A 27573-nucleotide genomic window follows, 5' to 3' on the forward strand; every position below is an offset into this window, starting at 1 on the left:
ATTGATATTTTTCAATTTTTTTTTTAAAGGCTTTAACTCTCTATGCATAAGCAAGTTGCAAGTTCTTTCACGGAGACACGCACGCACATAACCAAAACAGCTGTTCTCTGCCGTCAGCGTCTTATTTGTTTACGTTTTGCTTCCAATTCCATCGTGCCGCCTGCAATTGTGTTTCCCTCGATTTGTGTTGTTTTGTCGTGTGAAAAACTGAGAACATGGCTTCGAAAGAGATGAAAGCCGCGCTCAAGGAAGCGCGCGAAGCTGTAAAGAACAAGAAATTTTCCGATGCAATCAAATTGTGCAATGTAAGTTCGATTCTTGCCGGCGGCCCATGTCAGCTCATCAGTTCTTCACCCATTCTCCCATTCCTTATCCCCACAGAAAGTGCTCAAAGAACAGGACGATAATTATATGGCACTGTTGCTGATGGGTGCCGCCTACCAGGATAGTGACAAAAAGGAGGCAGCGGCATACTTGAAGCGAGCGGTAAAGTGCTCCACCGATCCGACGTTAGCGCTGCAGGGTTTAGCTAGTTGTATCGATGACGCTGAGCTGCCAGACGTGTGCGAGCAACTGCTAGCGCTTGTGCCGGAAAAATATGCTGAACAACATGCTAGGCTGTACGGTGTTGCCGCCCGTGGCACACTCGAGAAGGCGTTGCGTTTGCTGGAGAAGGAAGCAACGGAGGACGGTGTGGAGGAAGGCCGGAAGCTTTCCGCCTTTGAGTATCTTAGCAAACTAGTTTCCCAGATGCCGGATCTCGATAGCACGGAACCGCAGTTGGTACGGGAGAAGACATTCTACAGGTAGTTTCCTACATTTCCCTTCACTAACTTCATGTGTTGTTGCTTCACCTTTAGGTCAGCACGGTACTGGATCGCGAGATTCAGAACAAAGACGATGTGTATCAGCGCGATAAATTTCATCGCTATCTGAAGCTACTTCACCGCGAGAAACGGTTCGACCGGTTAGCGACGGTTGCCGCTGCCATGCACGATCGCTTCCCGAACGACATCTATCCGCTCGAGTGGATCTGCAAGCTGTACAGTGAGCGAATCGTACCGGAGGATAAACTAGCCGCCCTGCTTCCAGCACAGCTGGACCATTACCTGCACCGGGCGGTAACCGTAGGACCAAACTCTCCCACAGCTCTTCTGGCAAGGGGCAAGTTTCTGTTCGATGCTGGCCAGCTTGATGAGGCGGAACGCATACTGAAACGCGCTAACGAGGCCCAACCTTTGTGGAGCGCTTGTTTGGCGCCGCTTGCCGAAATCTATTTCCGCCGAAAGGCGTACGGTTTGGCGGAACATTTGTACCGTAGCATGAAGGTCACCAATCGGAACTATGCCATCGCACTGATGGCGGATGAAAGCGAGGAAAAGCTACGGGAAGCGTCCGCTTGCTTTGCGACACTGTACGAGACCGATCGTTCGGTGGAACTGATGTTTTACTGGTGCAAGGCGAGCCTGTTGCTTGGAGAGCTAGACACAGCGGATCGAAGGATGGAGGAGCTTGAGCAGGCGGGAGTGGAAGCCGATCGGTTGGATTACTTACGTGCACTGCGCGAAAAGTTGTCCGGGAACGTGGAGAAATCAATTGAAATTCTTTCCCGCCACGAAGGCAACAGCGACTGCCTGCTGGAACTTTCGAACGTGCTCGGTAGTGTGGATGGCAAGCGGGAGGAAAGCTTTCTGGCCGCCCTGAAAGCGACCAAACTCGATCCGACCAATGCCGCCTGCTTCTATCGGCTCGGCAAACTGTACCAGGAGCAGGGCGATTCACTGCGCGCGCGCAAATGCCTGGAGAAAAGCAACCACCTTAGTCCGGCGGCCCGTAATGCGGTCATCCGACTGAGTGGCCTGTACCGGAAGTACGGTGAATGGGATGCTAATGCGGCCCTCCTGTCGACCACGTTTTCGTTGTGTGCGGGAGCGGCCTGGGCACAGCTGCTGCTCGGGCTGCATCATCTCGGTCGCCAGGAGTACGACGAAGCGATCGGTGCGTTCCGGACGGTGCTGCGGTACGAGGTGGACAATGCGACCGCCTGGGAAGGATTGGCCGACGCGTACCTGGGCCGTGGTTCGTACTCTTCCGCGCTGAAGCTGTTCGAGAAGATAACGGAGCGCAACCCGGACAATCCGTACCCGTTGCTGCAGCTGGCCAACATTAAAAACGTAAGCGAGAGAACTTGGAACAAAAAAACAGGTGCTTTTTAAGATGCTTTTTTGCTCCCTTTCAGACTGTGAAACTGCACAGCGAAGGATTGCAATTGTTTGAACAGTTGCTCGCCCAGCACGAGGGCTATTTCCCGGCGATCAAGGGCATTGCCGATTCGCACATGGGCCTCTGCTTTTATCGCCTTGGCCAACGGCTTCTCGGGCGTAGCCGTGATCATGCCCAGCACTGCGTCGACTACCTAACGACAGCGATCAAAATGAAACCCCATTTCGTTTGCCTATGGCACCAGCTGGCCAAGATTCTAGACACGGTGGCATCGTTCCCTTCGACCCATTCCCACATAAAGATCGAGGGCAGTTTGGCTGGCCGCGAGGAACGGGGCTGCGTGGTGCTCAAGCGAAGCCAGCTGTCCGAACTGGCCGGTCGGTGTTACGGTCGGATCGTTAAGCGCCATCCCGATAACAGCGTGTACTGGTACGAGCTGGCCGCAAATCACTATCGCCGTGCGCTGGAGCTTCCCTCGTTCGTGGAGCACCCCGAAACCAACGCTCCGAACGAACGCTGCAAGCTGCTCAGCGTTGCGCGCGATATGGCCAAACAGTCGATTAAGCTGGATCCGGGCCGGTGGCAAAATTGGAACCTGCTCGGTGTGATCTGCGCCACGCGCGAGCTTAACAACCTGGCGCTCGCCCAGCACTGCTTTGTGGAAGCGGTGACGGTTGATCGGAAAACGGCCGCCGCTGCTTGGTGTAACCTTGGCGTGCTGTACCTTTCGCACGGACCGCTCGGACTGGCAAACAAAGCGTTTGGCCGGGCGCAGCAGTGCGATACGACGCTGAAGGAGGCGTGGATCGGACAGGCAATGATTGCGGAGCGTGTGGGCCAGATGGACGAGGCAATGGATCTGTTCCGGCACTGCACCCAGCTGGGCTACCATCGCGAAACAGCGCTCGGGTACGCGCACTGGGTGTGCTTGATTGTGAACGAGGACAATTATGCGGACAACGAGCGTTACCGGTTTGCTATCGATGCGATGGCTGCATTGCCCGCTGCGCACGATGCTATCGTTTGGCACTGTGCGGATCTAGCCGAACGGGCCTCGACCGTTGCCCTGTGCTTTTTGGGCAATCTAAGCAGCCGTCTCGGGCTGTGGCATACGGCATCGGAGGCGTACCGTCGGGCGGCGGACACTGCTAGGACGCCCGATGTCAAGGACCGCATCCTGTGCGATCTGGGCCACTGCTTGATGAAGCAACAATGTTACGAGGAAGCTGTCCAGTGCTTCGAGAGTATGGCTGGGGAGCCATCGTATCGGGCGTTGATCGGACGGGCGCAGGCTTATTTCCGGGCGGCACAGTACGAGCAATCGTACGCGGAGTATGAACAGTGCCTGCACCATCTTGCCCAGACGGATGAGCAGAAGGCGTACGTGTTGATCGCAATGTCCGCGATGGTGTATGCATTCCACGGACAGGATGCCGCCAAGACGGTTCTCTTTCAATGGTAAAGAAAGAGAAATGCTTCCCGGCACAACCGTTCGTACCGAGAGCTCACCACTTTTTTTTCTTTCATCCATTCACACAGCATCGCACTGCCGCAGCCCCCAATCGAGGCACTCTTTTCGGCCTGTGCACTTGGGCTGCTGCACAAGGATGCAATGCTAACGGAGCTTGCCATCAAGGAGCTGCGAAAGCACGAGGACGATCCGGTCCACGGTCATCACGTAGTGTCGTTCGTGTCGGAATTTTACTGGCAAACTGTAAGCAATCCAAACCTATACGGACCAAGTCCGATTTCGATTTACTAACTGATTTCGTGCTGCTCTCTGCACACAATTTTATTTGTATTTAGCAACAAACGCGCAAATGCTACACCTATCTGCTTTCGCAAGTACATCGCTTTCCACACCGACCCAAGCTGTGGCAGCTGGTTGCGCTAGCGCTGCTGAAACGTTTCCGCACGCCGGAAAACAATTTGCGGCTGGCGTGCAGTGTGGCGCACGGGGCCGTGATTTTGGATTTGAGAGATCAGAGGCATAGAACGCGCGCGGAAGATGTGGGACGATGGTTGGCAGTGGCGAGTGACGCGATCCGTCCGCTGGATGGTAGATTGTGTCGCGTGCTGGCGCAGAAGGCGATACATGCTGATCCGACCAACCGTGAGGCGTGGGGTGCCTTTGTGCGGATTGCCCGGCCAATGCAGTGATACACTCGCTGGAGGTCAGTGCATGATTGATAAAGAATATAAAAGCTCGAACGGAATGTTGAGAATGATGCCGTCATTTATTTCCTGTACATCTGTATCGGTCTTTGGAAGCCGGACGCGCACTGCTGTTGCGGCACCGGTATATCGGTACACTCGCGAAACCCAACCGCATCGCTCAGCAGAAACTGCTTAAACATGGCGGGTAAAAATTTGATGCTTTGAAAGTTCTGCGCTATCGTGGCGGTTAGCTTCTTGCGCCGTTTGTAGCTACTCCATGGCTGCGGTTCCAGTATGAGCACTCCGCCCGGATGTAGCTGACGATACATGCGCCTGAACGCCAGCTGCAGGCCCTCGTCGCCAAAGTTTAGCTGCATCCATTTGGTCACCGAAAGGCACAGGATCACATCGAACTGTGGTTTCTCTAGCACGAGCAGTGCCGGATCATCGTAGATGTAGTTGGCGCGCTGAAACTCTACCAGATCGACACTCACTTTGCGTCCGTTTACCGTGCCCATCTTGCGGCCGGTGGTTAGTGTCGCTTTCCAGTGTTTACGAGCATCCTTTATGAGATCACCGTCGATGTCGATGCCAACGATCGAGGCGGGTTGGCAAGCTAAAGCTATCTGCACCGTAAGCGCTCCATTGTTGCAGCCAATATCAAGAACTCGTTTCGATTCGAACAGTTCGTGGCGTCGCTGTACGAACGCTTGCAAGCGAGGATCGTCCGCAGGAGTAGCATTATGGTTACGGTATCCGTAGTAACGATTGTAGTTACCGTAGGGGAATGACTTCTTAACCCGCTTATCCCTTTCCTTGGTTAGGCGTTTCGGTGCTTTCGCTTGCTAACAGGAGAACGAATAGAAGGGACGTTGTTTTAGTTTCTCATCGGTACCACTGATCGAATGCTATGCAAAAGCTTACCTTTAAAGCTTCCGATTTTACAATTTCCCGTGCCAAGGCTTCCACGTGTTGTTGTGCAGGGAATTTTTCGTCCACATTTGCTGCCGCAATCATCTTGTAAGGTTGGTTTTATTAGCTAAATATACCGATTGGCCCAACTGCGTCTTTACCGACTGCATTGCAGCAATAACATAAACAAACGAAATCCAAGGGCGCGGGTAAATGACAGCCGGTTTAATGGTTGTTTTCGCCCGAGCGAGATTTGAAATTTTCGCCGTGAACTGGCTTGAAATGTTTCACAATGATGAAATATTTCAGATACAAACGTTTCATTCAAAAAGACAGTTGCATTACATTTTTGGCTAGGGTTCAAATTCCCACGTTTCGTATTTATTCAACAGAGTTCGTTTAAACACGTTACATGTATTACTTCGTACCATCCCACAATTGAGCTTCCCATCCTCAGGCGCTCGGAATCTAACAATCGAGCCCTGTAGTCCAACACATCTTCTCTCTTTTGGTTTCTCTTAGTCTAGGCACCTGCTTTAAATGGCGGTAGCAAATCCGACACGATCATTACCCATGTCGAACTCGGTGTAGTACTTGCCGATGAAAACGTCGCCCAGAATCCACAGCGGTCCGTTCGGGGGCGGAATATCGATGCCCATAAATCCGGACAGGCAGATAGTCTTACCCATTTGAGCGATGCGCAGAATGTAGTCGGCCCCTTCCAGCGTGAACTGTTTGCCTCCGAGCGTGAACGTGATCTTGGGCAGGTTGGGAATCAGCGAGCAATCGACCATATACTCTCCGTTCATGATCGGGGTGCCACCGATAGCTTTGTTGATGGCCGTCACCTCAGCAACCGGTCCAGCGATCAAGCTGGTACCGGTATCGGCGATTGCCTCACACCCATTGTTGCAGTACTGGCTGTCGCCCACGGAAACGGAATCCATCTTGAACTGCCAGTACGCCTTGCGGTCCACGCTCAGGTACGTAAAGTCACCGGTGTAGTGCTTGGAGTCGGATCCACCGAAAATGATTTCACCACCCTCCGGTGCGCTCGGGTCACGGTTCAGGTAGAACGAAAAGACCGGCGAATCAATCTTGCCCTGGTTGAACATGTTGTAGAAAACGGGCGTTACACCGTCGACCGAGATGGATTTGTACGCCAGCCCGAGGATACCGTCAAACTTTGCCGCCACAAACACCAGTCCCGGCTCCTGGATGGCTTCGGCAAACGTTTGCTTTTCGATCGGGATTCCGCCCATGGTGACGGTGTCGGTGGACAGATAGCCCGACAGACTGCCGGTACCGTACTGGATGTGGAACGCGGTGCCATTCTTCTCGAACGTGGACGATTTCTTCGCGTCGTACTTGTTGTGCATCAGGCAGGCAATGTTCGTGAACGAACACTGCTTCGACGGTACCCACAGATTGGAGGAACCCGTATCGAACACTACCTTGAAGCTTTGCGGCGGTGTTCCGATCGAGATAGCGCCAAAGTATTGAGCCTACGGACGGGGGAAAACATGGCATGATGAGAGGGTCACGACAAACCCAAACAAACCAACTGAACTGGCCTAATCGACTTACATCGAGATAGTTGGACAGCGGTTCCGGCACCGGGCTGGCCGTGTCTCCATACTTCAGACGGAGCTGCTTAATCTCGGTACCGACGCTACGGAAATGATCGCGAGCGGACGGGGCTTTGTGTAAGGCCACCCTAAGGAAAATCGTACAAAAAGAGGAACATAAACAAAATAGCGGTCAAAACAACATTGATTATCGCAACAGCAACGAAGCGAGTCACCGTGAAATGAACCCAATCGGGGTGTACGAGTGGAAAGATGCTGAACCGGACCGGACAGAAAGTCATGAAAATAATCGGTAATGAGATAGTGATTTATCAATCAACTAAAGTACTGTGGCAACCGAGGAATAATGCGACGAGCGGATGAGTCACTTCGATGGTTCTTTGTTTTCTATGCATGTGTGGAACGTTCAAAACCCTTTTTCTCTTTCTCTCTTTCTTGTTTGCTCAAGCTGGTAATTTAATTATCGACCGAAATGGTTCATAAAAAAACGCGATAGAAACATTCGATGCGGTACTCACCTTACGAAATCGGCATTTCCGAAAGCGGCCAACGCCAACAGAGCGATGGCGACGCCAAATCTACGAACCATTTTGTCTTCGTTTGCCCGATGCTTTTTGCTACACGAACTCTCTGGCACTTTACGGTTAAATATGCTTTACTAAAAAAACACGAACAAAGTTAAATGTAAATCTGCGCACTTTTGTTGCTTGCAAAAAACAAAACACAGTCCAAGAACAGACGAAAGCGTCAACGCATCACGGCGAAGCGCAGTATAGGAATGAAAGCAAAATTGCTGAATCGCAAAAACAAACGATCGGCCGTGCACGGTGGAAGTTTTTCTTTTACTACGAAGCACGAAATTACTCAATAGTGTGCGGGAGAGATGTTCACCTCTGTTGGAAGAATGTTAGAAATTTTACGAACGCACTCGTTGTTGTGAAAAAGTGAGACTGCACTTTTGCGGCTTGCACCTGCTTACCTTTTTATAGAATTGTAGCGTTCTTGGAGAATGCCGTCTACACTATGCACAAGGTTCGTAGCAACAGCGAGCGAGCAATAAAATGTAAATATTAAAAATGTGTCCTCCAGAAAACAACGCCGTTCTATTTAAACGCTATAGTTTTCGCTTTATTATTTTATTAAAATACTAATTGCATTTCCATTTGTTTCCAAACTAAAGAAAAATTATAAAAATTAGCTTGCAGCGGCGAATGCTTTTTCCCAGGTGTTTACAGGATGGTCCGCTTCTCTCTATTTACCTTGGCTCGCTGTCAGCTGTCATCGGTACAAATCGACAGAAAAAGAAGAACACAGCCAGGCTGTCAAAAGACGAAAAAGAGGAAACACGATTTGAGAAGAAAAGTTTGGAGCTGCTCTACTTTCTTGCAAAAATTCTGTAAAAGAAAACTGAAAATAACTAACCTAACATACCTAGTGCATACAAAGCTGACGGTGCCACGGTTCTGGTGGCGGTACAACTGGTGTTCCTGCCCGGTGGTGTGGTGGTGTCTCTTTTTCCAGGGATCTCGTCTCTACGCTGCCCGTCGTCTGGGCGGCTTGCATCAACGCCCGCTTTCGCACACCCATGATGGCACCAGTACGCCCTGGCGGAAAATTGTTTCTCAGCTAATCCTTCTTCTTTCTTCTTTCTATATGTCCGCGCGCGCGTACAAATTGTGGTGACCGTTCGCATATGTTTGTACGAAACAATTACGAAAACCCTTATACACTTACGCTAAATTTGTATCGAACACTCTGCACGACGCTGTGTTGTGAATGTGTGTGAACTTTTTGCGGAAACCCAACAACATTGTGAATAACCGAACAAATCCTGTGCCGTTGTGTGTGTGTGTGTTTGTGCGGCGTAACCCACTTGCTACCGGATGCTACGGCACACGGCAATCTCAACACCGGAACAATGATACAGACCATACAGGATGTCAATGATTGTGTACCACTGTACCTGCCACACAGCTTGTACCTCAAGCCGTTGGCCAAATTCAACATTTCAGTCGCCCTGCCCGCCTCCATCACTGGCAAATCCATCTCCAACTATGACGTTATGGAAAAGATGCGCCAGATGATACTGCCGGACAAGTTCTCCCTGCTAAAGGTACGGTGGCAATGTCGTCGACCGTGAAGGTTGTATATTAATCGTTTCTCCCCCCCTCTTTTTTCCTCATTTTACCACCTGCGCAGGTCTCGAAGAGCACCGTCGGTTTCATACGGTTCGAGGGAGAGCTGGAGGACAAGGGCAAGCTGAAAGCCGTCCTCTCCCGGCTCGATGGCCGTCCGCTGCGGCTGACCGGGTTCGAGGAATCGGTCAAGGTGCGAGCATCGGAGGCGAAGGACGAGTTCCCCACACGGCATGATTGGGATTCGTTTTTCCGCGATGCCCGCAATATGGACGAGATGAAGGCGGGCGAACGGCCGGACACGATCCATTTTAGCAATCTGCCGATCAAGTGGTTCTGTCCGCGGCACGCCGAAAACGACGACGGGGCAAAGCCGAGCGAGAGCATCTTCAAGCGCATCTTCGAGAAGTTCGGCGAGGTGCGAGCCGTCGACATTCCGATCTGCGATCCGTACCGGGCCCAGATGAAGGCGCACATGTCCGGCATGAAGAAGTTTAGCTTCGACCAGGAAATGTACTTCGAAGGGTATGTGTGTTGTGTGCGTGTTTGTGCGCGTATATGTTTGTACTGCCGGTATCAATACCGGTACCGGGTTCGAACCTCAAGAAAAGGGGGAAAACGAACGTTCTGGTTATTGCTGCTGATGATGCAGAGGAACGAGAAGAAGGAATCACGGAAGTGTCGGAGTCCTGTGGTAGTATGAAGAAAGTGTCTGTTTCGCTATGTGTTTGTTTGTTTTTTTCTCTCTACTTTCTACTTTGATCCTCGCGATACGTCCTTTGACCATCGGGGTGTGCAGGTACGTGCAGTTTTCCGAGTACGTCGGGTTCGTGAAGGCGATGGACGAATTCCGGGGGATGAAGCTGGTCCGGAAGGAGGGCGAACGCAATCTGGCTGTCACGATAGCGGTGGACTTCGATCGGACCAAACACCTAAGCGATGCGACCGTGAAGAAGCGACAAATCGTGCGCGATCGACTGATTGCTGCCGAACGGGAGAAGGAAGAGCTGGAGAAAAAGCGGCTGGCAGAGGAAGAAGCACGGAAAGAGCAAGAAAGGTTTGAATTTATTCAACATTCTAGGACATATGATTCAAATCGATTTCTTCGATAAATGGTTTTACAGATGATTACAATGTTCAGTTAAAACACACGGCAGCAGAACAATTTTGATGTTTCACAATATCGTGCAATTGGTCTAACTAACAGTTCGCCCGTGTATTTCCATTCACAATCATCACAGGAAACGCCAGGAAGAGTTGCGCCAGGCAGAAATCGAGAAACAGCTGCAGCGTGAACAGAGGCGAAAGGAGAAACATTTGCAAAAGCTGCGCCAGAAGGAATCGGAAGAGATCAACCAGAAGATTCGCATGGAGGAAAAGAAACTGCTCGAGGCACAACGGAAGCTGGAAAGTATCCGGCTGCTCGACGCACTGTTTGATCGTATGAAGGTAATTGTGTGTGTCAACAGTGTGCGCCCTTTCCCTGCTTAATTCTGGACTTTTTCATATCTCCCACACACAGCTGAAACAATCGTTGGAGAAGGGAAAGCGGAAAAGCCTCGTGTCGAGTGATGGCGAGGGTAATGATGATATGAGCACTTCCTCCATAAAAGATCGTCAGAAGAAGGCCAACAAGCTGAAGGCGACACAGGAGAAGGAGCTGCAAAAAATGCGTCTGCGGCTGAAGCAGGCCAAAGACGGCAGTGTGTTGAAGAAGGTGTTGAGCACGGGACTGGGCGTAAAGGTGGAGCGATCCCGCTCGCCAAGCATCAACACGATCAGCTCCGACGACGGCATACTGAGCGATACTCCACGCACGAAAACGAAGAAGAAGAAGAAATCTTTAACGAATTCCTCCAAGAAGTCGGGCTCATCGTCGTCCGGTGGTTCGGATGAGGAGGACCTGCTTTCCGGGGACGATAAAGGGAAGCGTGAGGAAGCTCCACCAGTGCAGCCGGCACAGTATCCAACCAGTTCGATGCCGTCGTACGATCGTACTGCGATGGGTTACAGCCACCCCATGGCGACGGGCTACCCTCCGGCCGGCATGTACCCGGGAATGGAATGGGCAGCAAGTATGAGCTATCCGTACACGTACGATCCATTCTACGCACAGTACTACAGCTCGATGGCGTACCGAGGAGCGTATCGTACCGCGACCCGAGGTCCGCGCTATGCTCGTGGTGGTCCGGGTGGTGGCGGAGGTATATCCCGAGGACGGGGAAGCGGATATCGTGGTCGGGGCGGGTACGATTACTATCGCGGCGGAGGAGGAGGGCGTGGTGGTGATGAATACGGTGAAGATGATCGGTCTTACTCACGGTCGAGGTCTCGTTCACGGTCGCGTTCGCGCCATCGCCGACGCAGCCGACGCTCACGCTCACGAAGCAGCCGAAGTCGCAGTCGCAGCCGCAGCCGCAGCAGACGTAGCCGAAGCCGACGGTCACGAACGCGCTCCAGCTCACGGTCCCGCTCGCGGTCGAGGTCACGGTCAAGGTCCCGTACTCCAACATCCGATCGGCACAGTCGCGACCGCTCGAAATCGCGATCCCGCTCGCACAGTCATCGACGCAGCAAGCGATCTCGTTCCCGATCGCGCACTCGCTCGGAAGATCGTGCGAAAAAGGTGGCCGTGCAGATGTCGAAACCAACGTCGAAAAACTTAGTCTCGACCATTCGTGGCGCAACACCCCCGTCCCGGTCACGATCGCGTGGACATTCGCGATCCAAGTCCCGATCGCGGTCACACTCCCGGTCCCGGTCGAGCTACAAGCAGCACCGTTCGTCCCGGCGCCATCGTTCATCCCGATCGCGTCGTGGCGGTTCCGAACGGGAACACTCCAAAACGAAAGAACCGGAACCACCGGAACCGATGCCACCCACGTTGAAGGTGGGTCCCATTGGGCCAAGATCCCCACCCGAACCGATGCCACAGGTACCGCAAGGTGCAGCTGGTGTACCACTCGATCAGAACGGTATCGGCGGCGGTGGTCTAGATGACGACGAGGAACCCTCGATGGTGTCGGAATCGTTCAAGAAGCATCGCATCATCGTGCGCACCGATACGCTCGGCGCTAAGACTACAAAGGAGATCGAAGAGGAGGTGCGGGAACGGTTGTTGCGCCAGCAAAAGGAGCGCGAGCATGAAAGGCGCAAAGAGCAGGAGCTGCTGGAGAAGCGAAAAGCGGCCGAACAAGAGGATGAAGATGAGGACGAGGAGGAGGAGGAGGAAGAAGAGGAGGACGAGGACGAGGAAGATGAAAGTGAGAATGGTGAGCGAGAGCGACGGCATGCCGCCAAAACGTCCGCCAGTAGGGTTCACAAACACCGCGCGAAGCAACCGCCGGAACCACCGGCAACTTCCCACGGCAATGGACAAAGGCGGAAAGATGAGCTGCACCGGAAGCGTGGAGCAAAAACGCCGGAACACCACAAGGATAAGCGTCATCGAGCACATCGCACCGAGGGACGTTCGAACGGTGAGAGTGCACGAGCGCGCGATTCTTCATCCTCTTCCGAGTCGGAGGAGGACGATCAGGAAGAGGACGACGAAGAGGAGGACACGTCCGGAAGCAGCAGTGCGGAAGAGATTGATCATAGGCGTCGAAGAGCACCGCCGGAGCCACGGTCACGAGTTAAGCAATCGCCCGAAAGTCCACGGGAGCGAAGGCGCAGAAGGTTTGAAAACGAGGCCGGTTCCGTTGCGGACAAAAGACACGGCAAACAGATCATCGCAACGGAAAGCAGGCATGCGGTGATGGAAGAGAAACGTGGCCGTCTACCGGTTCGACCTCCGTCCGGGGCTACCGCCCGAGGAAGGTCGCGTGAGGAGCGTCCGAGCGATAAGGACAGTAGTCGCCAGCGTCGATCGCCGAGCAACGGTGGTCGAGGGCGCCATGTACAATCGCGTCAGCGTAGCCGAAGCCGGGACCATCATCGCAAATCGTCGCACGCGCGGCCAGAGGGGAGCAGTGGCGACGAGGTCACCGTTCGACGGCGAGAGGCTATATCGGTGGGTGGTAGCAGACACCATCGTAGCTACGCCAGCAGTCGCCGTTCATAAAGAAGTCTTGAGGAGGAGGAGGAGGACTATCAATCCGAGTAATGTCAGTAGTAAAGTAAAGAATAGTAGGAAAAAAACAGATCGAGAAAGGGTCTCGAACATTGACGGAGGCGTTTGAGTTTGAAGCATTGGGATTTTATCTTTATTTTAAGTTCAGCATTGTAAAGTTGTGCTGAGAAGAAGTGTTTCAGAACTCGCAATTCCCGCGGTATCCAGCCTAGCGTGTTGCGTCTGAAGCGAAACTTCTCATTTGCTGTAGAAAATGGTTCACCCACTCAAATGGTGTAGCGAAACAAAACAAAAACATTTTAAACAGTACTTTGGATGACCACAGTCTTGTCTGTGCGAGATTATGGCTTGAAGAAAAGTGTGTTCAAGTGTATAACGTAACGAATGTGTATAGGCTAATAAAACTTCATTTCCCACGATCAATCCTCCCTAATCTGGGTGTCAAACGGTTTTTCAAGTGATGACCTAGTTTCACCAATCAAATCGCCTGAACAAAGTGGAAATTCTTATGAGGAAGTTTCAAGGTTGGAGATTAACGATGCGAAAACCAAAATGATGGTGGCACCATCAGCGGGCCTGCTAACAAACACTGATTTACGCAGGGATGATGTACAGATAGGTGAACGCACCTTCGAAGTCGTCCAAAACTTCACCTATCTGGGGTCAAAAGTCAGCACCGACAACAACATTGATGTTGAGTTACGCGCAAGGGTGCTGACTGCCAACCGGTCATACTACAGCCTGAGGAAACTTCTTCACTCTAAATACCTGTCGCGACAGACGAAGCTGGGACTGTACAGAACATTTATAGTCCCAGTACTCACATACGCCTCTGAGACTTGGACTCTGTCCAAAAACGGACGAAGCCATCTTAGCCGCGTTCGACGATGATCTCACCATCGTGCAGCGAATTAGACTCGCCAGGCTCCGGTGGGCTGGTCACGTCATGAGAATGACACCGGACGACCCAGCCCGTAAAGTCCTTTTAGGCCGTCCACACGGACAGAGGAGGCGTGGTAGGCCCAATTTGAGATGGTGTGATGGCGTTGATGCGTCCGCCAGAACGGCCGGGATAACGGATTGGCAGACGACGGCGCTGAACCGTGAGCGGTATCGAGGATTGTTGCAGCAGGCCAAGACCGCAAAGCGGTTGTAGCGCCTGATAAGTAAGTAAGTAAATATCAAGCGATCAAGAGGGAAGTATTGACGTCAAATCTATATTATACTCCTATTTTTTGACACTTCTGTGTTGTCGCTTTTTTCGGATCAACGAAGACTTCCTACTGCGGACTACTCCACAACCCCTCGGACTTCATGGAGAAGTATTACACCAAGAAGGATTGTGGTCTTTCGACTGGACTGCAGTGCATCAGGTTCAAGATATCTATGTAGAAGATGATTTGGCAGAAGAAAGAGCGCTAGTATCGAAATTCCGACTTACTACTACTTCTCTGGCCGCTACGCCAGACATCAAACCTTGTCTTATGGGGTTTTCTTTATTCATCAGAAACGGCCAGGCCGTATTGCTAATAATGTCTTAGGTCACTTAACACTTAAGAATAGAAAGTCAAAACGGATGTTTGGTTGCCTCGCACTAGCAACATCGGTGGCATATCCTTCGAGAGCATCTCCAGCCAGGACATGTACAGAGGAGCCGATACAGTGCCCTAGAGGAAGGAAAACGGTAATGATTCTCGCAAAACAACCTTCCCCAACCAAGCTTACCATTCTGGGCATCGGCATGGACATCACGATCAGTCTTGCCTCGGCAGAGTGCTCCAGAAGCATTTCCCGCAGGCGTAACTGCCGGTGAGTTTTCTCCGCCAGGGCAATCCGCTCCGGTGAACTTAGCTCGGGTGGAGTGAGTTGAGTCGGCATGTGTTCGAAGCTTTTGAGCAGCTGCTGGTGCATCACGATCGTGTCCGGTTGGGGTGGTTTCGTGACGTCTTGTAGCATGATCAGGGAGGAGTAGTCGATGCGCAGCTTCGCTAGCAGGTGTGCCATGCTGGAACGGACCAGGGCTCCAAAAGGGTGAGCGTTTGATTAGGTGGAAAGTATGGCCGTTACTTACTTCTTTTGCTCCAGCTCTAACTCCTTCTGCTGGTTGGTGAGGGCGAATACACGCACCTTACAGTTGGCCCATTTCGAGCGCAGCGATAGGATGTACGGAATGAGCATCGTAAGTCCACCGTCATCGTACAGCCACCAGACATCGATCGTACCCTTCGGTTGTTTATGGTGGAACACGTTCAGACGATCGTGCAGTTCCAACGGTAGGCAGGATCCGTTGCGCGTTGAGCAAGCAATACTGTCGCGGCTAGTGTTCGATGGACTTTCTTTGGTGGTTTCACCCTTCGGTAAGCTTTTCTTTGAGCTTAGCAGCCCCAGGTTCGAATCGACGTACATGAGCTTGTGGGCTGGTGGAGCAGCGTCAATGATCTGCTCCAAGCTTGACAGGGAAACGTTGGCGACCGTGCCAAAGCTAGCGTCCGAGGTTAGATCGGAGGACAGATGGGATTGATCTAGCCCATTCGGAAGACGCAAGATGGCCAACGACATCCGGTTGTCGAACACATCACTGCAACAAAAAAAAAAAAAAAAACAAAGGGCAAATAGTAGTATTAAGGCACAGTCAGCCATTCTGCATCGCCCAGCTTACTTCAACACATTGTAGTACGTTTGAAGCTCCTGCACGGAGCACCGCATCCAGTCTGCCTTGTAGCCCACCAGCACAATGTTGGGCGACAGTTTCCCGACACCGGATGTCTGCATTAGTGCGCGCACCCCTTTCTCCAGCCCGATACCATCGATCAGCTCGTAGAATCCTTGTACCTTACGTGCCTCCATAAAGCACCGGCTATCGTTCAGCCGAAGTTCACGCTTCCGGTGTGACAACCGATCCCTCACCACATCGCCCACTATCAGCAACGCTTGGTTCTTCGTGATCTGGTGCGCCAGGTCGAGCAGCGGCGGTCGGCTGGCCGGTAGCCCGGTGAGTACCAACACCGACGGATGATAGTTCTTGACGTGTTCGCCAACGCACTGCAACTTGAGTGCGGCAGACAGAGCACTCTTGTAGCTTTGCGCTTGGGTCGTTGAGCCCCAGTTAACGTCCGGCTTGCGGTATATGACGGCCAGATGGAGCACGAAGATAAGCACCATCGTGATGCCGGTTGAGATGATATCGATCAGGAACATGATCAGCACGCACAGTACCGTACCGACCAGACTGACCCACTGGTTGTAGAACCGGAAGGTAGGGCGCCACCCGATCGGTTTGACGGTGGCCGCGTGAAACGTGCAGAAGTTGATGAGTGCGTAAGACGCTAGGTAAAAGTTGGAGATGAGCGGTGCGACCAGGTTAAGATTGGCCAGCAGCACGAACAGTACCGATACGCACAGCACCAACGCGTAGCTTCGATACGGTTCGTTACGCTTGCCGTAACCCTTCGCAAAGAACGTTAGCCCCGGATAGAGCCGATCGGTTCCCAGCGCTTGAATGATGCGTGGAACCGATAATAGATTCGTAAGCGATGAGGACAGTGTGGCAGCAAAGCAGCCGGCGTAGATAACCGCACCCGACACGGAGATCAGCTGCATGATGTTGTAGTCATTGTGGAGTCCATATTTGCACGGTTCCTGCCCGGGCAGGGTACGCTGACAGGTGGCAAAGGTTCCGTTTACGAGGTCCGCCAGGCTGCCCGACGCATCACGGTAGCTTGCCGAGCCGGCCAACAGCACAAACGCAACGTACGATATGCCGGAAATGAGCAGTGCCAGCAGCGTTCCTTTCGGTATGGCTGTGGCCGGATCTTTCAGCTCGCCGCAGATGTTTGCACCCGCCTGAACGCCGGTCACACTCGGGAAGAATATCCCGAACACGCTGAAAAAATCCTGCTCGATACCTTCGCTGAACCGATAGTCGGGACCGAGATTGTCCACGAACCGAGCGCTGGACAGTCCCGTAAAGCCCTTGCCCCGATCGGTGTCCGTTCGAGGGCCTAGCAACACACCCAACATGAACCCAGCGATGGCAAGCAAAATGGCAAGTACGAACACGTTTTGTGCCTTCGTTTCCCAGTCCATACCGATCGCGCAGATGATCACCATGATCAGGATCGTTACCGTGCCGACGATCCGCATATCGTTCACCCCACCGTCCACAATCTTCACACCGAAGCTACCTGCGAAAGTGGAGGAGGAGACAGAACAGAGGCGGTTGCTTTACTGAACCGATCGTTACCATGGCAGTGAACGCACCCACCGAGCAGCTGATTGAGTGAACTGCAGAAACCGATCGTGTTCATCGACGCGGACACGGAGTTGGAAAAGGCAAGCACTATACCAACCGCTCCACCAAACTCTGGTCCAAGCGAGCGTGATATGAGATAGTAGATTCCTCCCCCTTTCACCTGACCGTTGGTGCAGATGGCCGACAGTGAGAGGGTTGTTATCACGCACACCAGATACGAAAGGCCGATAATGAGCAGCGTCTCAAGAATGCCGGCCAGCGACACAATCCAGCTCAGGCGCAGAAAAAGCATAACGCCCCAGATGTTTAGCAGACACGGTATCAGCACGCCCTGAATCCACCCTAACCGCACACGATGGTCCGCTCCAGCTGGATCGGTGTCATGTTTTGCGTGCGAATCCTGCAGATGAGAAACTTTGAGCTAGAGTCACAGAAGCGTGCGCACCGGGTGGCTTTTGTGGAGGATGTTTACCGAATCCTGCTCATCGACATCACCGTGCAGTTCACCGATCGAGGGCCGACGGATTGCCTTCTGTGAGGTACGATAATGTTCCAGCCGTGGAAGCGGATCCCTAAGAGGGTGATTAGGTGGTGAGCGAGCTACAAAGCACCAGGCGCCTCCTTCTAATTCGTTTCCACGTACCTGGTCAGGTGATTGTCGGCTGCACCATCATCGTACCCCGACTCGAGATCGATGGAAGCCCAGCTCTGATCTGCTGCTTCATCGTCCACGGTAAAGATGGCCACCTTGGGCACTGCGGCCGGTGGCGTAACCGATGTTTGTTCAGCGTTTTCTTGCATATTACCACCATTAGCAGGCTGCTTGTCTGCGATCTTTTGCGATCGTTTTATCGATCTTAGTACGCGATTCGTTACGCTCACTATACCGTACTGCTCCCACACCATTGTTAAGCGTAAGGTTAGGGCTTTGAGATTGCTAACAGACCCAAAAAACGGAAGTAATAAAGGGGAATTCAGTTGCCTGTAGCTTTTGCACACGTTCACCCGTCCGGAACAACTACACCGGCCGAACTGAGGGCATTCTGGAACGACGGTATGCCACCAACATGTCGACAGCCGACAGACGAAAAAAGAGACCAAATATCTGCCGTTTCTTCGTGCAATTTGGATTATATTTTGGGGATAGAACAAGTAAACTGGAGTACCGGTTTCTCTTGCTTGGGCGCAAAATTTCGGCAAGGTGAAAATTGTCAAAGCAAACACAGCAAATCAGCTGCTGGTTCGGGCTGTGTTATGCACGAGACACTCTGGTCGATTTGTTTACCGACCGGGTAGATTTGGGGTGGTTTGGTTGGGGTGACGTTGATAACTCTACGGTTTTGAGATTGATTTTAGTCAGTCATGTGATTTGTGAAGTGTTATTTGAGTCAACATTAAGAATTCAAGTTTTCCAAACGAAGAATCCCTTCAAATTTCTGCCATACTATCAACTTGCAATAACTTTTTCCTATTTGGTGATTTAAAATTCCTACTAATGGGTGAAACACTTTCTTTCCCGTGTGTTAATTTAATGCGTTAACGTGCGAAGTTAAAGCCTCGCCGTGCAAAACATGCCCCGTTCAAGCGGAACTGGTAAAGTCTGGATCGTTCCGGATAAAGTCGCGATCGTTCACATCCGGGAACCGCACCAGACTCTCCACTAGAAACGCTACTCAATTCATAATGATGTGTTTGATTGAGGCACGCAAACTTACATCAGGACTCACTTACAAACACTTTCTTCACTTTTACATGTACGTATTGCAGCAAACAATCTCCGTATCTTTGCACATGATACCACCAGGAAGCGGTTGACGGTGGTGAATATCTTCGTGCTCCAACCTAGTGGACCTAGTGTAGACGGCCCAACAGTAACTACCCGTTGGTAGGAAGGTTAGAACACTCGCAACAGGTGTACAGCACGACGATTGTACCAGCTCTGGTGTTGCCTTTCGTTCGATGGAACATTTTTTAGCTCCAAACTCCCGCGCCCGAAATTGTTCGCTGCGTACAGCGAATTCGGTTTGTACAGCTGCAAAGTTTTTTCTTCCCTTCCCCGTGTCAGTTTGACTACCTCTATACGAATGATCGGCTATGATCAAACTCGAATGGAATGTAGTGCATGTGGCATACTTTTAGGGAGCCAAGTGACTCGTACTTGAGCTGGCTTAAAGTTGGTTGAGGAAGCCAGTCATCGGGCGAAGAAACGGTCAAGTGTTTGTTTGCTTAATAGTAAGAGAAAAAGCTTAAAAACGGGTGATAATATTGGGTGACTCTACTACGCGTAAGATAATCGTTGATCGATAAGTATGAATCTGATGCCATCGGTGAAGCTATGATGAACGGAGCAAAACATCTTTCCCCGGGTATGATCCAATTAGCACACCGTGTGCATTGTGTGCTGTCCCAATTTGCGTTCGCCTGTCGGATATCGAAGAATGGCGCTAAATTCACAATCAAGAGTTCGAGCGTGGTGTAGAGTTTAAAAACAACTTCAATACGATTGATCGTGTGTATTTTCGTATGTTTGTTTTTTTTTCTTTGCCATTTACAGACACACTCGAACTGTTCTATCCACCTCGGAAGGTGTAGTAATGCTAGGGGATTGTAGTCTCTAGGAGTAGAACGTGAGGACCTCTGTTTGGTTGCCACGCACCAGCAGGAACGGTGGCATATCCTTGGTTAACATTTCCAGCCACGACATGTACAGTACGGCCGAGACGGTATCCTGTTGGATGGTGTGTAGCAAGAGAAGGATGCAATGAAACATGAAACATGAAATGTACCACCGATTGGGGGACGTACCTGTCTGGGAACGGGCATCGACATGACGATAAGTGAGGCCGACTTCGAGTGTTCCAGCAACAGCTCCCGGAGGCGCAGCTGACGGTTGGTTTTGATCTCGAGTTGCTGCTTTTCCGACTCGGACAGCACGGGCAGGTCGTCGTTGGTGTCGGTGACGGAGCGCAACATCTGTCGGTGCTCGTCGATGGTTGATTCCATGGGCTTGTCCGTCACCTTCACCATCGTGAGGCTAAGATAGCTGATACGCAGCTTATCGAGCAGCAGTCTCAAGCTGTTTTTGTGATAAAAAGCGTTAGCTACAGGTAAAATGGGGGGGGGGGGGGGATCCCCAAAAGGGGCACTTACTTCGTTTCTTCCTCCTGCAGGTTAAACGAGGACAGTGCAAACACACGTATCTTGCACTTTTCCCACTTGGAGCGAGTCGTTATGATGTACGGCAGCAGCATCGTTAGCCCACCGTCGTCATACAACCACCAGACATCGATCGTGCCCTTCGGTTGCTTGTGCTTGAAGAGGTTCGCTTCCGGTTCCGCGGTTACCGGTGGTGGTACGTAGTCGAAGGTGGGCGCGGCATGGAATGTTGGTGCCGGTGACGTTTGGCTGGACCGGTTCGACTGCATCAGCTCGTGCAGATCGAGGTTTGAGTTGACCGGCATCAGCGAGCGGCGGGCGGCCATACGCTTGGAGGGTATGGAAATGGTTGTCTCCTGGGGTGAAGGAATCGTCGTGTACAGGTCACTGTTTGACATACCCTTGAAGATGTCCAGCCCTTTGCCCATGCGCAGAATCAGCAGAGCGAGCCGATTATCGAACGCGGTACTGTATGGGAAGGGATGAAGGAATTAAAGACGGATTGTCTAGGATGGACGCAAGCGTCCCACGCGGGACTTACTGCAACGTGTTGTAGTACGCATTCAGCTGATTGTGGTCCGCCGTTTGCCAGTTGGTTTTGTAGCCCAGCATGAGGATGTTGGGTGCCAAACGTCCAAACCCGGTCGACTGGATCAAACACCGAGCGCCCTGGTCAAAGTCTACGCCGTCCACGATTTTGTAGAACGCCCGGATGTTCGAGTCCTTCAGATAGTTCTTGCCCATATCCGACAGCGCTCGTCGACGTTTGTACGGTAGCCGCTGTGGAATGATGTTACCGATCACCATCAGCGAGCTGTGCTTGGTGATCAGGTGTGCCAGATCGATCAATCCCGGACGCTGCATAGGATCACCGGCGATGGCCAGAATCTGCGGCTGATAGTTCTTCACGTGATCGCTCGTGCCCTCGAGATTGAGCGTGGAGTTGAGGGCGGTTTTGTATGCTTGCGCCTGCACAGACGAACCCCAGTTTGCATCGGGCTTACGGTACACCACCACCAGATATAGCACGAAGATGAACGCCATCGCGATGAAGGACGAAACGACCGAAATGAGGAACATGATCGCAACGCACAGGATCGTTGCGAGCAGACTGACGTACGGGTGATAGTAGTGGAAGGTGGGTCGCCATCCGAGAGGCTTCACGGTGGCCGCATGGAACGTGCAGAAGTTGATGAACGCATACGACGCCAGGTAAAGGTTCGTGATGAGCGAAGCGATCGCGTCCAGATCGGCAATCAGGATGAAGATGAGCGATATGAGGAATACCAGCCCGTAGCCACGGTACGGTTCGCCGTGCTTGCCGTAACCCTTCGAGAAGAAGATCAGTCCCGGGTAGATGCGATCGATACCGAGAGCTTGAATGAGCCGTGGGACGGACAGAATGTTCGTAAGGGCTGTACTGAGGGTAGCTGCCCAGCAGCCGGCGTACGTGATGGCACTGGTGAGCGAGATGAGCTGCATAACCGTGTAGTCGTTCAGCAATCCGTACGTACAGTTCTGTCAAGTAAGCAAGCGATTGTGTTGTGTTCTAATTGTTGTTTTCTTACAGAGCATCCAGAAGCACTACTTACACCAGCCGCGCAGCTAGTAAACGTAACTCCAACCAGATCGGACGCATTGCCGGATGCCTCTCGCACGGCGGCGCCCGCCGCCATGAACGAGAAAATCACGTACGAAATGGCGGATATGAGACAGGCCCACAGCGTACCCTTCGGGATAGCCTTCGCCGGGTCGCGCAGATCACCGCAGATGTTCGCCCCACTCTGGATGCCCGTCACGCTCGGGAAAAAGATTGCAAACACGCTGAAAAAGTTTTGCTGCACCCCGTTCATTATCGTGTAGCCCGGGCCCATGTTGGCCGCCAGCAGGGTCGTCGAGATGCCCAGAAATCCTTTGCCGATATCCTCGCTCGATGTGCCCGGACCGATGATGGCACCGATAATGAAGTTAAAGATGGCCACCACGATCAGCACCAGCAGGAAGTTCTGTGCCTTCACCTCCCAGTCCATACCGATCGCGCAGATGATGATCATGAGCAGTAGAAAGGCCGAACCGACGATGCGAATATCGTTCGTACCACCATCGACGATCTTCGTATCGAGACTTCCTGTTGGGTGCGAAACATTTTAGTGTATAGCGGGCTTTCCCCTGCCTGGCCGTGCCGTGCCCACTTACGCAGTAGATCATTGAGCGAGCTGCAGAAACCGATCGTGTTCATGGCCGCGTTGACGGAGTTGGCAAACGCGAACACGATACCGACCGACGCACCAAACTCGGCGCCGAGTGAGCGCGAGATGATGTAGTACAAGCCACCGCTCTTAATCTGTCCGTTCGTGCAGAGCGCCGACAGTGACAGCGTGGTCATGACGCACACCAGGTACGAGAGGGCGATAATGATCAGCGTCTGTATGATGCCGGCCTGACCGACGACCCAGCTCAGACGCAGGAACAGCATCACACCCCAGATGTTGAGCAGACACGGTATCAGCACGCCCTGCACCCAGCCGAGCCGGATCGAGTGGGCCGGCGGTGCCTTCGTTTCCTCCTCGAGCTGTTCCACCGGTTCGCCATCCTTGGAGTCACGGTCACCGTGCAGCACACCGATCGAGGGTCGCTTCGCGTTGCGCTGCGATGCCCGGTAGTGATCCAGCCGGGGCAGTGGTTCACTGTGAAATGAAGGTTGGCGTAAGGGCTCAGGGTTAACGGGGAATTAAGATGCATTGCGCAATCAGAAAATCCCTTGGCGGGATCCCTCGTGGTCCGGTCCGCGATTTGACGCTTAAGATTGACACGGAGCCCGGGGCAGGTTCCTTTCAGGGCTGACCACCAATCAAACCGAGGTGCTGACGAGCGGGTTGAATCAAATTAATACTGCGTTGTCAGCCAGCATGTGGTGGTGGTTGTGGTTGAAAATTTCACACCATTAGTTAGCGAATATTAGCAGTCGAATGAGTACGGCAAACACATTCGGGTGTTAATTGAATCATTTTTTTATAGTTTCATGGATGATGGTTTGCAGAGTGAACTGCCTGGTACGTATGCGGAGCAAGCTGCTTTGGCGAAGTGGGACTGGGTCATCATTTTTCCGAATGAATAACTCCTTTTGCAGTGCACTGGGTTAGCTGAAGGCTGTTAGAACTCAGCTGTTGTTGATCGCTATCAATAGGTCATTAGAATATCTTATATCGGAATCTCTGCGACTTCAGTTCAGATATTGATATGAATAACAGTTTTCCGTACGGACCACGTGGTTTGCACATGACAGAGTACTGGAGAGATTAATCCTTACTTCCTTGTCTAGATTGAAGTTAGGAAATAGTAACGAACGAGTTTACTCTATCCCGCTTACCTTAGTCCCAGCAGACTATCTCGATGGATTCGCCCATTTCCATTGTTCATCTCCAAAGCCACCGGTTCGTCGGACACGGAGATGGTCGGGTTATCGTACCCTTTACTCGCATCATTACGCACCATTTTGAGGAGTTAACAAACTACAATCCGGCCGCCAACATAAATTCCAACACACTCGATAACTTGAACGATCGCCCAGATCACTGTAAGTTGAACGATCGTTTCTTGCTACTCTGCCACTGACACTGAGATTTCCACCTGGGAGCTTTTCCCGTGCACCAACTTTTATCACTGTGTGTGTGTGTGTGTGTGTGTGTGTACGCGCACTCACTCAAGCTGCATCCAGTAATTGCTCCATTGGGCACCGTTTGGAAACGAATGTATAGGATAAAGTCCCTTCACCAGATGCTGAGGTGTGTGCCTTACACAAAACTGACCACGAACCGAGAGGAACCATTCGTTTGACCACCGGAACGAGAACACCGAAATTGGACAACGGGACACTGTGCACCGCCGAAGACCGAAACCCCGTTTGTGCTTTACCCGTAGACTTGCCGTCTTATATATATAGAGATAGGGCGTCTGGGATTGAGTGCGAAACTGCGAACTGATCCGCTACGCAATCGAGAGGAAGGGATGACCTGAACCGATAAATCTCACCCTGATAGCGATCTTATCTTCCCGCGCGATCTTACCCTTATCCCCCCTCCCCCCCTTGCGCCCAGTGGCTAGCAGTGGGTCGACTCACCTGTCGTTGCGTTGCGGTGAGTTTTAGCGAGCTGCTGCTAACATGACGATTCGACGCGCGATCTAGCGTCTTGCGACGGATGGAACAATCGAAGCGCAGATTAGCGCATCGAACAATTGACCAGTGTCAACGGCACTGGCTCGGGCAGCGGGCTAGACGATCCGACGGGGACCTGGGAACCATTACGGTGCTGGGACGTCGTGCGCCGTAAACGTCACACAGCATGTGCTCTTGACGGTAAAACGGATACCCTCTAGAGCGTGGGGTGAGCTTGTCGCCCTTTTCCTTGGCAAACGCACACACGTTGCTTCGCTTCTCTAACGCCTTTGGGACGGATAGATAAATATCGATATTGAAATAACACTATTTAAAGCTTCTTGCAGGCAGATTGGTTTTTGTTCATGTGTTTATTATTCATAACAATTGTTTTTCAAAACGGTTTTCTTTTGAATCAGAGATTATTTCGCTCGCGGAACTTAATGTCACGTGAACCAGGTTCGGTCACCACATAATGGCCACACTCGTGAAGCATAGTGCTATGGTAAGGAGGAAAGTAACGGCGTGTTGATAGCATCGGATAGGTGTATTTTAGAGCGCCAGGAGAAAAAACGATTCGCAAAACCAATCAACGAGATGGCCGATCCTGCACCGGCGGCGGTTTAGGACACATGTTCACTGTCCGTCGCTTTGAACTGTTCGATCAGGGCCGCAATATCGTCCGGCAGCTGAGGTAGCTGTTCGTCGGTGTTAAGATCACGCTCGACGGACGCCACCAGTTGCGCGATTGCCGCCTGTAGCTCTTCCGTGTTGGAGGTGTTGGTGGTTGCACTATCGCCCGTGCAGCGGCCAGCATCTTCATCGTCCTCCTCGTCGTCGTCGGAGCAACTCAGTACGCAACTTTTGTTCGAACTGGACGGTTCCGTGCGTTGACCACTGTGCGATGGACCGCTCGAACTGTTACCCTCCGCCGGTCCTATCGGTGATCCTTGGGCGGTGAGTTCCGCTGTTTCCGGTCGATGCCGCACAATAATATCACCGTCTTGGTCCTGATCGACGGTGGCCGAGCTGTATCCGTTCAGCAGATACTGCGAGGGCGATAGGCTCGCCATGGTCGTCCGATCGTCACTGCCCGCTAGCGTTTTGATGTGACGCTCCAGTTCAGCTATTTTAGTAGCCAACAACCTGGAGATGAACGAGGAGAGAGAGAGAGAGAGAGAAAGATTGTGGCGATACGAAACCAGCCCGTTTCCTGTGGGACTTACTTATTTGTCTTCTTTTGGTGCGAAAGTGCGAGACTTTTGTCGTTCACATTATCCAGCAGCGCTAGGCAGAGTGATTTCAGATCGGATATTGTGGCCGCTCTAAGCGGCAGCTCATCGACGGTTCCATTCTCTAGCAGGTGTTTCACTGAAATGGGCGAAGGAAAGCTGTTAAATCATCTGTGCAATCGGCTTACGGCAGATTGTAACTGGATGATCCAGTGGGCGATGCAAACCTTGCGAATGGGACATGATCGTTTTGTTATTGTTGTTAGTGCCAAGTTTGATAATGCCCTTCTTCCGGTTCGTTTCCAGCATGGACTGGGAAGCATGACGGGTGTTAGCGGTTAGAAAAGCAAATGGTTACACGCTTGTTTAACCAGGAAAAGCTTAAAACCCCCTTACCTTATACTTGCTAGCTGCTTGCCGCGCGAGACTTAGTTCGTTTTCGATGTTGGCGATCTTTTCCGCCTGATACTTATTCTCCAGTATTAGCCCGTCAATATCGAGCAGGGTCTGGGAGGTTCCACCGGCTCCTCGCAGCGCAACGGTCAGCTCGTGGTTCAGTCGGTGGGCTTTACACTTGTAAGCGTCACGCTCCGTAACGGTTTCTTCCTTTTCGTCCAGCAGCGATCGAAAGTCGTACTGCAGCTGTGCGTTACGCTTCCGCAGTTGTTCGAGCTGTGCGATTAGTTGTGATTTTTCGGCCTGCCACGTCTTGTCCCCGTTGGCCGTGAGTAGCGATTCGTTGGTGGCCCGTAGCTTTGAGCAGATGTCCTGCAGCTCGACGTTTCTGGCCCGCACCACCTTGATGTCACCCTCGAGATCGAACAGTCGCTGCTTGAGCGATTCTACCTCGGTCGTTAGTGATTCGTTCCGTTCGCGCGTTTGTTTGACCAGCAGACTGACGGCGGAACTGTTGCCGAATCCGGCCGCTTGAAAGTCGGGTGCGTTCAGGCTGTTCTTGATGGCCGAGTATCGTAGCTGGATCGTTTCGGCCATCAGCTTAAACTGGTCCCGTTCCGTGCGACATTTTTCGAGCTCGTAGCGCATGATTTTCAGTGCTTCTACCTTGCTTTGAAGCTTGCGGCTAAGAGCTGTGTACTGTAAAATGGAAGTAAAGAACAGCAAACACATTATTAAAGGGAAACCAGAAGCGAAATTACTCAAATACGTACCTCCTGTTCATCACTTTCCGTATCCATATGGTTACTTTTGGGTGCGATAGAGCTGGCAGAGGGTTTTCTGCCTCTGGCCATGGTAGTACTGGCCATTTTTAGGATTCGTATACAGCACGTTCACGGTTTCCTAGCTTAACATTGATTTGGATTGATAGGAAATTTCGCTATCAAACACTAATTTGTAAGCAACGAGCGCAATTGCTGTTGAACGCGATTGTTGTCATCGATTTTTGAGCGTGTCCTCTTTGGTCTGCGTGTTCGATTTCAGAGTTGATGCGAACGCCCGGGCAATGTTGTACACTGCATTGTTTTCTCTCTTAACTAAGACGTTTTAATGCTATCTATCTACACTGCAGGTTTGTTAAGTCACTTGAACCCGTGGGAAACTGTTGGTTGTTAATTTATTTAGCAATTCTTTTCGCTTTTTTCTGTAATTTTGTTTATATCGTTGCATAGCTGTCAATTGGCGAGATAGTGTGTGTGAGTGTATAGGTTTATATGCGATAGTTCAGGGGTT

The 27573-nt window shown here is 51.8% G+C and overlaps 7 protein-coding genes across 12 annotated transcripts; 2 read left to right on the forward strand and 5 right to left on the reverse strand.

The window, feature by feature from the left end:
- Positions 1-18: 18 nt before the first annotated feature.
- LOC118502772 (tetratricopeptide repeat protein 37) lies at positions 19-4448 on the forward strand. The gene is made up of 6 exons (XM_036035364.1): positions 19-305; positions 382-783; positions 861-2174; positions 2240-3681; positions 3763-3937; positions 4030-4448. The coding sequence occupies exons 1-6, from the start codon at positions 216-218 to the stop codon at positions 4381-4383; spliced, it is 3777 nt and encodes a 1258-aa protein (XP_035891257.1). The 5' UTR covers positions 19-215; the 3' UTR covers positions 4384-4448.
- Positions 4437-5502, reverse strand: LOC118502776 (probable RNA methyltransferase CG1239). The gene is made up of 2 exons (XM_036035371.1): positions 5305-5502; positions 4437-5225 (listed from the first exon to the last, which is right to left on the reverse strand). Exons 1-2 carry the CDS (start codon positions 5395-5397, stop codon positions 4461-4463), a joined length of 858 nt encoding a protein of 285 aa, XP_035891264.1. The 5' UTR covers positions 5398-5502; the 3' UTR covers positions 4437-4460.
- Positions 5503-5638: 136 nt separating this feature from the next.
- LOC118502774 (lysosomal aspartic protease) lies at positions 5639-7972 on the reverse strand. 4 transcript variants are annotated; one of them, XM_036035370.1, is made up of 4 exons: positions 7861-7972; positions 7400-7539; positions 6880-7009; positions 5639-6797 (listed from the first exon to the last, which is right to left on the reverse strand). In XM_036035370.1, the coding sequence occupies exons 2-4, from the start codon at positions 7468-7470 to the stop codon at positions 5829-5831; spliced, it is 1170 nt and encodes a 389-aa protein (XP_035891263.1). In that variant the 5' UTR covers positions 7471-7539; positions 7861-7972; the 3' UTR covers positions 5639-5828. The 4 variants fall into 4 exon arrangements, with proteins under 4 accessions (XP_035891263.1, XP_035891260.1, XP_035891261.1 ...); XM_036035367.1 differs by having other exon boundaries at positions 7773-7912; XM_036035368.1 differs by having other exon boundaries at positions 7746-7879.
- A 191-nt stretch (positions 7973-8163) lies between these two features.
- On the forward strand, positions 8164-13521 carry LOC118502773 (A-kinase anchor protein 17A). Of its 2 annotated transcripts, XM_036035366.1 has the most exons (6): positions 8164-8277; positions 8809-8994; positions 9081-9541; positions 9816-10073; positions 10258-10465; positions 10539-13521. In XM_036035366.1, exons 2-6 carry the CDS (start codon positions 8944-8946, stop codon positions 13077-13079), a joined length of 3519 nt encoding a protein of 1172 aa, XP_035891259.1. In that variant the 5' UTR covers positions 8164-8277; positions 8809-8943; the 3' UTR covers positions 13080-13521. The 2 variants fall into 2 exon arrangements, with proteins under 2 accessions (XP_035891259.1, XP_035891258.1); XM_036035365.1 differs by having other exon boundaries at positions 8197-8994.
- Positions 13522-14525: 1004 nt separating this feature from the next.
- Positions 14526-19700, reverse strand: LOC118502777 (bumetanide-sensitive sodium-(potassium)-chloride cotransporter-like). 2 transcript variants are annotated; one of them, XM_036035374.1, is made up of 8 exons: positions 19072-19700; positions 17984-18277; positions 17813-17912; positions 17353-17740; positions 15748-17272; positions 15160-15666; positions 14814-15093; positions 14526-14755 (listed from the first exon to the last, which is right to left on the reverse strand). In XM_036035374.1, the coding sequence occupies exons 2-8, from the start codon at positions 18244-18246 to the stop codon at positions 14642-14644; spliced, it is 3177 nt and encodes a 1058-aa protein (XP_035891267.1). In that variant the 5' UTR covers positions 18247-18277; positions 19072-19700; the 3' UTR covers positions 14526-14641. The 2 variants fall into 2 exon arrangements, with proteins under 2 accessions (XP_035891267.1, XP_035891266.1); XM_036035373.1 differs by having other exon boundaries at positions 19056-19700.
- Positions 19701-19816: 116 nt separating this feature from the next.
- Positions 19817-24420, reverse strand: LOC118502778 (bumetanide-sensitive sodium-(potassium)-chloride cotransporter-like). The gene is made up of 7 exons (XM_036035375.1): positions 23867-24420; positions 22693-23183; positions 22089-22624; positions 21038-22014; positions 20491-20964; positions 20146-20416; positions 19817-20068 (listed from the first exon to the last, which is right to left on the reverse strand). The coding sequence occupies exons 1-7, from the start codon at positions 23989-23991 to the stop codon at positions 19955-19957; spliced, it is 2988 nt and encodes a 995-aa protein (XP_035891268.1). The 5' UTR covers positions 23992-24420; the 3' UTR covers positions 19817-19954.
- A 581-nt stretch (positions 24421-25001) lies between these two features.
- On the reverse strand, positions 25002-27519 carry LOC118502779 (coiled-coil domain-containing protein 149-A). The gene is made up of 5 exons (XM_036035376.1): positions 27054-27519; positions 26281-26979; positions 26112-26196; positions 25879-26023; positions 25002-25798 (listed from the first exon to the last, which is right to left on the reverse strand). The coding sequence occupies exons 1-5, from the start codon at positions 27147-27149 to the stop codon at positions 25276-25278; spliced, it is 1548 nt and encodes a 515-aa protein (XP_035891269.1). The 5' UTR covers positions 27150-27519; the 3' UTR covers positions 25002-25275.
- Between the last annotated feature and the right edge of the window lie 54 nt (positions 27520-27573).

The sequence above is a fragment of the Anopheles stephensi genome, chromosome 2, assembly GCF_013141755.1.
Source record: "Anopheles stephensi strain Indian chromosome 2, UCI_ANSTEP_V1.0, whole genome shotgun sequence".
In the NCBI taxonomy this organism is placed as follows: Eukaryota; Metazoa; Arthropoda; class Insecta; order Diptera; family Culicidae; genus Anopheles; species Anopheles stephensi.

Bases quoted from the DNA above. Each gene is read 5' to 3' on its own strand.
- LOC118502776 (XM_036035371.1), bottom strand. From the start codon at position 5,397: ATGATTGCGGCAGCAAATGTGGACGAAAAATTCCCTGCACAACAACAC. The intron at 5,226-5,304 runs GTAAGCTTTTGC...TTCTCCTGTTAG, and splicing joins TAAAATCGGAAGCTTTAAAG to CAAGCGAAAGCACCGAAACG.
- LOC118502773 (XM_036035365.1), top strand. From the start codon at position 8,800: ATGATACAGACCATACAGGATGTCAATGATTGTGTACCACTGTACCTG. The intron at 8,995-9,080 runs GTACGGTGGCAA...CCACCTGCGCAG, and splicing joins ACAAGTTCTCCCTGCTAAAG to GTCTCGAAGAGCACCGTCGG. The intron at 9,542-9,815 runs GTATGTGTGTTG...CGGGGTGTGCAG, and splicing joins CAGGAAATGTACTTCGAAGG to GTACGTGCAGTTTTCCGAGT.
- LOC118502772 (XM_036035364.1), top strand. From the start codon at position 216: ATGGCTTCGAAAGAGATGAAAGCCGCGCTCAAGGAAGCGCGCGAAGCT. The intron at 784-860 runs GTACGGGAGAAG...CTTCACCTTTAG, and splicing joins ATAGCACGGAACCGCAGTTG to GTCAGCACGGTACTGGATCG. The intron at 2,175-2,239 runs GTAAGCGAGAGA...GCTCCCTTTCAG, and splicing joins AGCTGGCCAACATTAAAAAC to ACTGTGAAACTGCACAGCGA.
- LOC118502778 (XM_036035375.1), bottom strand. From the start codon at position 23,991: ATGGTGCGTAATGATGCGAGTAAAGGGTACGATAACCCGACCATCTCC. The intron at 20,965-21,037 runs GTAAGTCCCGCG...CTTCCCATACAG, and splicing joins GCGTACTACAACACGTTGCA to TACCGCGTTCGATAATCGGC. The intron at 20,069-20,145 runs GTACGTCCCCCA...ACCATCCAACAG, and splicing joins CGATGCCCGTTCCCAGACAG to GATACCGTCTCGGCCGTACT.
- LOC118502777 (XM_036035374.1), bottom strand. From the start codon at position 18,246: ATGGTGTGGGAGCAGTACGGTATAGTGAGCGTAACGAATCGCGTACTA. The intron at 17,913-17,983 runs GTACGTGGAAAC...TCACCCTCTTAG, and splicing joins GCCGACAATCACCTGACCAG to GGATCCGCTTCCACGGCTGG. The intron at 17,741-17,812 runs GTAAACATCCTC...TCTCATCTGCAG, and splicing joins ATGTCGATGAGCAGGATTCG to GATTCGCACGCAAAACATGA.
- LOC118502779 (XM_036035376.1), bottom strand. From the start codon at position 27,149: ATGGCCAGTACTACCATGGCCAGAGGCAGAAAACCCTCTGCCAGCTCT. The intron at 26,197-26,280 runs GTAAGGGGGTTT...CATGCTTCCCAG, and splicing joins AAGCAGCTAGCAAGTATAAG to TCCATGCTGGAAACGAACCG. The intron at 26,024-26,111 runs GTTTGCATCGCC...CGCCCATTTCAG, and splicing joins GATCATGTCCCATTCGCAAG to TGAAACACCTGCTAGAGAAT.
- LOC118502774 (XM_036035370.1), bottom strand. From the start codon at position 7,470: ATGGTTCGTAGATTTGGCGTCGCCATCGCTCTGTTGGCGTTGGCCGCT. The intron at 7,010-7,399 runs GTGAGTACCGCA...GATTTTCCTTAG, and splicing joins GGAAATGCCGATTTCGTAAG to GGTGGCCTTACACAAAGCCC. The intron at 6,798-6,879 runs GTAAGTCGATTA...CCCCGTCCGTAG, and splicing joins CGCTGTCCAACTATCTCGAT to GCTCAATACTTTGGCGCTAT.